Source organism: Sinocyclocheilus rhinocerous, unplaced genomic scaffold, assembly GCF_001515625.1.
Source record: "Sinocyclocheilus rhinocerous isolate Xijiao unplaced genomic scaffold, SAMN03320098_v1.1 scaffold166, whole genome shotgun sequence".
Classification (NCBI taxonomy): domain Eukaryota; kingdom Metazoa; phylum Chordata; class Actinopteri; order Cypriniformes; family Cyprinidae; genus Sinocyclocheilus; species Sinocyclocheilus rhinocerous.
In genome coordinates, this window is record NW_015633186.1 from 2,050,804 (window position 1) to 2,061,687 (window position 10,884).

Consider the following 10,884-nt stretch of genomic DNA (forward strand, 5'->3'; position numbering starts at 1 on the left):
ATTCGCCCATTGGCCTCTGATCATCATGGCCTCCTAACCATCCCCATATCCGCTGATTGACTTAATCACTCTGTCTCCTCTCCACCAATAAGCTGGTGTGTGGTGAGCATTCTGGCGCAATATGGCTGCCGTCGCACCAGGTGGATGCTGCACACTGGTGGTGTTTGAGGAGATTCCCCCCTTCTATGTAAAGCACTTTGAGTGCCCAGAAAAGCGCTATATAAATGTAAGGAATTATTATTATTAATTACTTCAGGACCAGGATTGGGAGCCACTGCTATAGGACCTTAGTGGTCCCCTCTTATTACAGGGCCTTGTTCAACATTCTCGTTTGAATGTCTTGCACTACAACACAAAATATTTTACCAAAATATTTTATAATGGACTCCAGCTTTTACATTTCCTCACTGATGAGAGCAATCATGGAGCAAGAGAAAACATAGATGATCTGATATAAATAAGGAAATGTGAAACTCTCGGAATGCTGGAAATTTACATTAGAGAACTGGAACTTACCGTTATATAGGCAACTGTAAATATCCCTGTTTCGTTTGTTAAAGGGGTCACAGGTGGTCTCACTGGAGCGGCAGGTGGAGAGTGTGGAGAGGAGTATTGTGTTCCTTAGACAGGAGCAGCTGTCTCTGCTGCATGGACTACATCTGGAGATCCTGTCCCTCCAGAAACGCTGTACAGGTGTGTGTCATGACCATTCCCACAGTACAGCCACCTGCATTTGATTTTGAGTTATTGTACACACATGAAACAACATGCATAATTGAATTGAGCAACATTTCATTTATCATAAATCACAACTAATTCGATGTCATTCCAAAAATAATGTTGGCACACAATCTAATTGAGTTGCCGTGCTCTAGATGCACAGATCCTAAGCAGTGAAGAGCAGGGTTATGCTGCTCACTTTGATGGCACAGGCTGCACAGAGAGAACCACGGGTCAATAGCTTCCTGTCAGTGCAGGGTTTGTGTTTTCCCTCACAGTAATATAGGTCACGGCCTTTCTACCTGAACATTACTGGAAATGTGCTGAGCCAGCTAGGGCAGAAAAACCAGCACACTGCATATTCATCTTTTTGCTCTTCTGTCCTGTAGAGCAACAAATCATGCTAGTTTAGAGCCTTCTTGGTATCTGCAACACAGGAAATCAGTTTTTCCTTTGCAACCCCTTGTTATATATATATATAAAAAGTTTGTGGTCAGTAAGATTTTTTAATGTTTTTTAAGTCATATTCAACATTTATTCTCATATTGTAGAATGTTATTAAAATTAAAAACAACTGTTATCAATTTTAATATATTTTCAAAAGTAATAGATTCGTGTGATAGATTTATAACAGATTTTTGTGGAAACCATGATATTTTTTTCATGATTCTGTGATGAATAGAAAATTCAAAAGACCAGCATAAAATTTTTTTGTAACATTATAAATATATTTACTCTCAGTTTTGATCAATTTGAATGCATTATTGCTAAATAAATGTATTAATTTATTTAAGATAAAATCGTTTTGCCCCCAATCTTTTGAATGGTAGAGTAAATTATATTGTTTAATTAAAATAAATTATTATTGCCTTATTTTACTTCTTATTGCTTTTACATCCATAATCTGACACATGTTCAAATGAAATGTAAAATGCAGGGTGGGACATTTTATGCACTAAACAATTAATTGAATCACATAAATGCAAAACCAATACTAATTTAGGACGTATAGCATGATCTATAATAATTCTTGAATGTATTGTTTTAAAAAAAAAAGGTTAGAAATAACAGTGTCTGTCTATTACTTACAGAACTTACACAGGAACTCAACATGAAGCCCCCAGGCAGGAGTGAAGCAGGTGAGCTCTGTTTCCTTCCAAAAAATGTTCTTTCATGTATTTGTGAGCAGAGTTTTTGTATTTTTAGCACGGGTGTTCAGTTGTACACAGCAACAACAGCAGTAGGTCTATTTAATACAACAGCATCTAGTATCTAGGTTATATGGTATATCTAGGTAGATATTGATATTTGTTACTAGATCACATTTGAAAGACTTTGGCAAGCATGAATACATCATAGTGACTCTGATAATAAATAAAATTATCCACTCAACACTTCTTTTGTTGTTACAATTCCATATAATCTTCCAAGTGATAAGATTTGAGGCAAATGTTTTTTTAAATGACTGTGTCTTTGTGATAATTTATCTAAAAAGCAAACCAATCGCACATTAAGAGGCCACTCATTGTTAAGCAGTAGACGACTCCTCTCCATACTGCAGGACATCCCTCTCTCCTCCAGCCCGACGCAGCCTCATCCGCCCACAAATTGATCCTGCCTGCGTTTTCCTTGCTGCACAGTCCTAGTGGGTGTGTCCAATTACAGCTTGTTTTTTTGCTGAGACAAAGTTGGGCAAGGAGACAGAGAGGAATAGCACAAGAAAACTGAGAATAGAAGAGAAAAAAAGAGATTTGTAAATTATAATCAGTGGTGGGGAGTTTTAAAATCTATTTGTGTGAATCATTTACTAATCATGTAATCAGTTACCACAATATGAGCATAATATACACTACCAAGTTTGGCATCAGTAAGAATTTTTGTTTGTAACTTTTCATCAAAGAATCATGGTTGTTTTGATTGAATAATAACAACAAAAAAAATACAGCTAACTAACACAATAAAAAACATAACAATAAAAAACATGATTTATGAAAATTAATAAAAAACAGAGTTATCTGTTTTTGCAAATAAACTCTTCATATACTTTTTGAAAACTTTTTGAATTTGAAGATCAGGGTAAATTTAACTTATTTTGTCTTCTGGGAAACATGTAAGTATCTTCTGTAGCTTCTGAAGGGCAGCACTAAATGAACAATATGATATTTAGGCAAAATAAGAAAAATGTACACATCTCCATTCTGTTCAAAAGTTTTCTCCCCCCGGCTCTTGATGCATATTTTTTTTCTTCTGGAGCATCAGTGAGCATTTTAAATTTCTGTAATAGTTGCATGAGTCCCTCAGTTGTCCTCAGTGTGAAAACCAAAGAATTTGTGGGACCTGAAGGATTTTTCTGAAGAACAGCAGGCAGTTTAACTGTTCAGGACAAACAAGGGACTCATGAACAACTATCACTAAACAAAAAAACACAGCTGTGGATCATTCAGGTTAGAACACAGAATTAAGAATCAACGGAAGGATGTAAACTTTTGAACGGGGTCATTTTTATAAATTCAACTATTATTTTCTCTTGTGGACTATATATGTAAACATCTTTTATGTGAAATATCTTATTCAGGTCAGTAATAAATAAAGAATTACATGCATTTTGTATGATCCCTCGTATTTTGGTAAAATAATTAACATTTTGCAGATTCTGAAAGGGGGATGTAAACTTTTGACCTCAACTGTATGTGTGTGTGTATATATATATATAGAAGATCTATATAGAATCCAATATTCTGCAACACAACTGTTTTCAACTTTGATAATAGTAAGGATCATGTGACTGAAAAACTGAAAACTGGAGTAACAGCTGCTGAAAATTCAGCTTTACCGTCACATGAATGAATACCTTTATTTTAATGTCTTCCGTACTGCAACAAAGCTGTTCGAAGTAAATTGGCCTACTTGCAAAGTTTCCAGCATCAAGGTCGTTAGCGTGATATTTCTTTTCTACAAGTTCAATAAACAAGAAGTTAATAATGTGTATACTTATATTTAAGACACATTATTACCAATATTTTATGTATTTGTGCTCTGCCAGCGATGATAACTCTAAACAAATGTATAATAAACCTTTACCTCACTGAGCAACACATAAGTAGCACTTGTGTTCCTGAATAATTATTGTGTTGATTAAATAATTCAATTAATAAACTCATGTCGCCACCTACTGACGTAACAGTGTAACCTGCCGTCATTAAAAAATAAACATACTAACAATATGTTCAGAACGCAGATGCACAGGCAAGCGGAAAAGTGAAAGATTTAATGGTGAAATAAAATACTTTTATTTCCCACGAACAGGAAAAATAAACTGCTGAAATAACTGCAGCATGTCAAAAATAGAAACAGGGCGTGTTAACTGATGCTGCGTCGTGACTAGCGAAGCCTGCTTACAATGTAATACTTCTTTGCTGTGAATGATTATTCATCTGAGATCAAACATCAGCATGTTTTGGATGTGTTAGTTTAGTCTTCAAAGAAGCCCAAAGGAGCAAACTGTTTGATGAAGGAAATTATTTCATAATTTACAAGCATATTGCTTGCACAATGTGAGTATTAAATGAACAATACTCATCATTTTTTGAGGTCTATCGCTTCTTATCTGCACAAATGCTTTTGTCAACTGACTGTTGTCGACATCTCAGTTTCATTACACATTCTATTAAAAGAGTCAGAGGCAGCAAAGAGTGAACTCAATGAGGAACAGTGGAGAGATCAGATTTAGGGATCGGATAACACATTTTCTATAGTCACATTATGAGCTCATCTCAGTCTGGACACATGGGGTGGGACTGATAGGCTGGCTGTGAATTCAGGACATTCTGGACAAGCTGATAGACAGAACTGTGTTCTGGCAGAGTTGCAATAAAATGTAAAAAGCGAGAGAGACAGAAATGAGGGAAAGGTGTTGAGCTCACAGTACAAGGTCATCAGGTTCATGTGGATCAGGTGTAGAACGTCTGACACAGATTCCTGTAACTCATTTTCAGTCTACTTAGCCTGTCATTTATCTGAAAGACATTACATTAATGTGAGTGTAAAGACGCTTTCAACTGGAAAATACATGTTTTGTCCTTAATTTGTTTGATTGTAGTTAAATTGCATGTTATATGGCAGCTGCTCTTCATACTTCCATGTAATTCTATAGCACATTTTCTTACTCATAATTTACAGTAATATGAGAGTGATTTAAGATTTGTTAATAGTGCAGTATATCTTTACATTTATTCATTTAGCAGACACGTTTTTCCAAAGTGAGTTTCTAATGAGAATTTTTGCTGTGTGTCAGCGATTTACTTTACATTTGCTCTATGCTTTGTGGGCACCGTAGTCAAGCATGCTCAGGGAGGTCTTGTCCTAGACATTTCATGCGTCTGATAACCCTGAACACCCTGCCAGTAGCCAGACCAGAGTTGAGATGAGTTGATTTGGATTTGCTCAGTGAGTCTGTAATCCTTGGGCACAGAAGAGCCTTTTGTCTACTTTCCTCTCCCACATCCAATTACCTTTTAGATCGCAGATTAGTTCGAAATTTGCTTTTACGGCTAAATCTGATTTTATACGGAGAGGCTTGTACATATTAGTCATGCCTGTTTTCATGTCACAAGGTGGATCACACATGAGATCATACACTCATTTGTACAGTAGAGAGTGTGGTGTTTAGCTTCTGGGTCTTCACTTTCTCTAGTTTATGTTTAAGCTGCATGTAAAACATGGGCTAAACTCTAGATGTGAATTACAGGGGGGTTTGATCCCCCCACTTAAGGCTTGAAGCCTCCAAACAAGGTCAAAAATTTAAAAGAGTTTTCCAAAGTACATATACCAAATGTTTTAATTACACATTTTATACACTACATTTAAAAAAAATAATAAATTAATACTTCTTTCAGCATGGATGCATTAAAGTAATCAAAAGTGATAATAAAGACATTTATAATGTTACAAATGTTTTCCATTTAACATAAATGTTGTTGTTTGGGGGCGGGGTCATGGTTTCCACAAAAATATTAAGCAGCACAACTGTTTTCGACATTGATAATAATAATAAATATTTCTTGAGTTGCAAATCAGCATATTAGAATAATTTCTTAAAGATCATGTGACACTGAAGACTGGAGCAATGACTGCTGAAAATAAAGCTATGCCATCACAGGAACAAATTACATTTTAAAATACATTCAAATAGAAAACAGTTATTATTTCACATTATTGCTTGGTGTGCATAAGAGACCTTATTCAAAAACATTTAAAAAATCTTATAGACACTATATAATGAACAGTTCAACCGTTTTTAAATGTTTTCACATTTCACATTGTTGTAGAATAAAGTTGATAACGTGGATAAAACATTGATTTCTCAGTATATTTAAGATTTACAGATCACAAGTATGTCACACAATATTTTAGTATTATTTAAATGATATTTATACAATATAATATATTGCATTATACTGCAATATATTTGTTCAATATACAATATATTATCTATACAATATAATATAATTTTATTCAAAATGTCTTTAAGATTGTCTGTTGATGTTGACAAATTTGCTTGGGGCTTCCAAAGACAATTTAAGTTGTTCAAGATGAACTTGAAACAATCATGCCATGACTATCATTTCCTATAGATATTCCTGTAAAAACTCAACCTTCTGAAAATTGTATAATAAACAGTGCTTGGACTAACTGACCATGTCTGTAGTTCATTGAATCATTAATCACACTGAATCGAGTTTTATTACAATAAATGTGTCTGTTCTATATGTATTCCAGAGGTGAAAGAGGAAGAGGAGCAGCTGGAAGCTCGTTGTGGGGAGGTGGAGGAGCATCTGCAGGAGCAACAACTGATCCAGAGTGATCTGCGATGGGAGCTGAGTCAGAAGTCGGTCCTGGTGGGTGCTCTCCGCGCCAGTCTGAAGGAAAAGGAGCGCCGTTTCCTGGAGGAATTAAAACACCGCAGCCACAGGACCACTGCGCTCAACACCGAGCTGCAGAAGCAGACGGAGGCGGCTGCGTACCTGTCCTTCCAGCTGCATTCAGCCAAGCAGAAACTCCAGGAGCAGAAGCTGCAGCAACGCAGGAGGCTGGCCCAGCCCGGTGCGGACAAGCCTCCCATCCACCCTTCACCTCAGGCCAGTGCCAGCAGCCCGACCACCATCAAACCCAAACGACGGAGCTCGAGCCGGCTCTCCTCGAATCTCCGCACCGAACGCGCCAGGGAGTGTGTGCCACGCGAGAGGGTGACGGGCCCCGAGGAGCCGATGGCCATGCCTGACCCCGCCCTCTTCCTCTACCCCTACAGACACAGATCCCGGCTCCGCCCACCACACAGACATGCCCTGCAGGAAGCAGAGGGGGAGGAGTCAGAGGAGCTCGATCAGGGAGCTTCAGTAAGCAGACTGGCAACAACAGTAGCTAAAGCCACTGCGACCACTGCATCCACCACAGAGAACAACGCTGAATGAGTGTTTCTTTTACAGTTCAACCTGCTTGTTTTTAAGTTATCTAAACCTGAATTGCACCTTGAGCCCCTTGGGAGAACCTTTCCATTATGACAGTGACAGAAACGTTTATATTTCCAATACGGTTTGCTTTTTTTACAGTTTGCACATGCAGTGATTATTAGATCGAGGAGAGATTTTTGCTTACGTTCTTGTTGAACCAAAATCGACTCGTGATTATGTTGCTGTAAGGCATTTTTGTAATCAAAAATGACCCTGAGGGCCTCACTACACGAACATGAAGTGCTTCATAAGGCCTGTTTTATGCATCCTGCATCTGCAGTGTGTAGTTTTTTCACTGGCTATATTAACAGGTTATAGCATTTACACTGACATTTGTGCTGCCCTTACATTAACTGCTGTTCTTTTCAAATTATACTACGTCTGTCGTCGCTGATTAAGTTGCAGACAGGTATAGATAGGTAGATATTTAATGTAGCAATGAAATGAAAGCAGCAACTGATATTTTCTTCTGTATTGTGATGTACACCCATGCAAGTGTAACAGGTTATCGAAATAGAATGAAATGCATAGCGGGGACTTGGTTCTAGCCATCGGTTGTTGATGGGATTTTAGGATGTGGCCATTGCGCTCAAAATAAATGCTAACTTGCAGTCAGTCTTGGAGGGGTGGAATTTAAGTGGACTAAATGATTGGTGAAATCCTGTATTAGTCACCAGAGAGAAGCCTGTCGTTTTCACTGGAAGAAAAATGGCACAAGGAAAAAAAAATCGCGAGAAAAATTATTCACACAAACATGCATTTACCAAAAAACAGGATGAATTTTCATATCATACTGAATTTAACGTATACTTCTTAATATCTCTTGGACATCTGTGCACTTATTCACAGTTGGCAGGTTTAGGTGTGTGGTAGGTGCGTATTATATGTACGCCAAAATGCGCATTATATGCATGCCAACAAAGTGCGTATCATGTGCACGCAAAAACTGTGAATTATATGCACGTCAAACACGTGCGTTTCATATGCACGCCAAAGTCAGTTTCTGTGTATAAATAGCACGTAAAATAAAAAAAATTGTGCTATTGATACGCATTTTCAGTGCAGTATCACGTATTCTTTGCCTTTTCTCTTTATTCTGCTCTCGCAGTAACAACTGAGCTATTTTATTAATTAGTATCAATCAATATCACATTATCTATCAAAGTATTTGACCGTCTTATACAGAAATCTCTCATTTTTCTTCCTAAAGAGAGCGCTGTAAACGTTTACATTGACTTAATTTCAGCTTCCGTTACTGAGTGGATCGTGAAGAAAGGAAATGCAAGAAAGGCTAGAATGCATGTTGAATGATCCCGACGTTTTAAATTCGGTAAATGACAGAGATGTTTTAGTTAGTAATAAAGTGCTGATTTGCATTTTGCGTGTATAAGTACGATCGGAACCCTGATCACAACCATGCATTTGAAAGTAAATGCAGTTCAGTTAAGATCCGGATATGAACCACGTTCATGCCAGATCCCACAGCACAAAACACGTTTAAAATGCAGGATAAATCTATTTATTTATTTATTAGCATTATAGGCATTAATGGATTTTTTTTTTTTTTTAAGCCTATAAAAGATGTCTGTCATTGTGTATGTTCAGTAAATCTGAATCAGAAATTCTACATTTCAAAGGTGTTTGGCTTTCATGCAAATTGCCATTTGGATGCAAATGCAGTCACCTCTTCATTTAAAGTAATAATTCCTAATTGCACACTTCCAATAACCATTTTAAACATTTTAGCCTTTATTAAAAGGAAAATGCAATGTAGTAACCCAGAAATCACTTTATTTAGAGCCGCCGAAGCGCTGTCAGTGTGAAAGCGTGACCCTGCTGTTTACTTGCTGCATACGCAGGATGTGCGAAACAGTCTGAAGTCAGTGTCCTTGTGAACTTGTTACTGCTGAGTCTTTGTTCAGTTGTTTTTTTTTTTCATCTGTATGCCCTTGTTGTGGAATAGCTCATCTCAGATATTTCTGAATGATCAGGTTGTCTGTCTGGTGTCACCACAAGTGCACTCTCTCAACCCTCCAGATGCGATGGGGATTTTATCCCCTAAATACTGCTTCAGTCAGACAGATAAATCCTGTGTGAATGAGATCTATACAGCCTGAATCATTTGCTTAAGTGCTTCTGGTATATAGTGTGTTTATATGTGGGCTTGTTGATTAGAAGAGAGTGGGCTCAAGGGTCAACGCACCATTGTTTTGCCATCATTAAATGAGCCAGTGATGCCCAAAGGACTGATTAGCTTATGCTGCTTATGCTGTAATGTTTTAGTCTGATGTTGCAGATAACATGTTTGCATTTGTGTCATTAGAATCACAATGCTGTTTGTTTTATAATTCTATGTGGGCAGGTATATGTGCATATACCAGGAGATTTAATGATTAATAGCAATGTGATACATATTGCAAACATATTAAGTGTTTGTATAGCAAAAGCTTGTAAATTCATAATATGCAAGATTAGATGTGGTGTGGTATAAACTGAGGCATAACTCCTGCTCTTAGATGTATAACTAAGAGAGGATCAGTCCATGGAAATGGACTGGATGAGAGTGACAGGCAACTTTCTTGACAACTAACAGACACTAATAAGTTTAAAGGAATAGTTCTCTCAAAAATGAAAATTTGCTGATATTGTTCCCACCCTCAGGCCATCCAAGATATAGATGAGTTTGTTTCTTCATCAGAACAGATTTGGAGAAATTTAGCATTACATCTCATTCTCACCAATGGATCCTCTGCAGTGAATGGGTGCCGTCAGAATGAGAGCATCAAAATAATCCACACGACTCCAGTCCATCAATTAATGTCTTGTGAAAGCCATGTCGTTGTAAGAAACAAACCCATCATTAACTTCAAACCATCACTTTTGTCCAAAATATGAGTCCGTAATAACCGTAATAACCATAATAACGCTTCCTCCATTGGAAAAAGGCCACCCCCTGTTGTCCTCTCATAACAAAATCCACCAACATATTTGTTTAGAAATGTTTTGGACTGTTTCTGCTTGTAAACAGTGCTTGAGCTGTGCATATTCCTCTTCGGATTCAGACAAGAAGACACTACTGGAGAAAGCAATATCATGGATAGAGGACTTGTATTATAAATTAACCATAAGCAATAATTTGAAGTTAAAGCACGTTGATGGATTTATTTCTCACAAACATGATGTACTGGATTCATGTGGATTACTTGTGGATTATTGTAATGTTTTTATCAGCTGTTTGGACTCTCATTCTGACGGCACCCATTCACTGCAGAGGATCCATTGGGGAGCAAGTGATGCAATGCTAGATTTCTCTCAAATTTTCATTTTCGGGTGAACTATTCTTTTAATAATGGGGCCTAAAAAGTAGGCTATACTATAGAGGACCTTTGTGTCACAAGCCTGTGACGACAAACATCATTTTGCAAAATAATGTGACAGTAAAAGATTTAGTAGCATCTGTTTGAAACTGAGCTTTTCTAAAGATATTTACAATTGTATATGTGGTATTTCTCTTTGCTTTATTAGATCAGATGATAATTTTGCTTTGAATATTGAATATATGGTTGTTAAAAATCTTAATATGATAAGCAGCCCTCACAGGGATTGTTACTGAATGCATAAGATGTTTTCCTTTCATCTTAAAATTGTGTCTAAT

General features: G+C 37.1%; 1 protein-coding gene across 1 annotated transcript in view; it reads left to right on the forward strand.

The window, feature by feature from the left end:
- The window catches only part of ccdc92ba (coiled-coil domain containing 92Ba), a 9,634-nt gene extending 1,682 nt beyond the window's left edge, over positions 1-7,952 (forward strand). The window contains exons 2-4 of the mRNA XM_016557143.1: positions 561-693; positions 1,812-1,859; positions 6,499-7,952. Coding sequence (XP_016412629.1) covers positions 561-693; positions 1,812-1,859; positions 6,499-7,190 — 873 coding nt within the window. The 3' untranslated portion in view covers positions 7,191-7,952. The remainder of the gene's footprint in view (positions 1-560; positions 694-1,811; positions 1,860-6,498) is intronic.
- Positions 7,953-10,884: the final 2,932 nt, after the last annotated feature.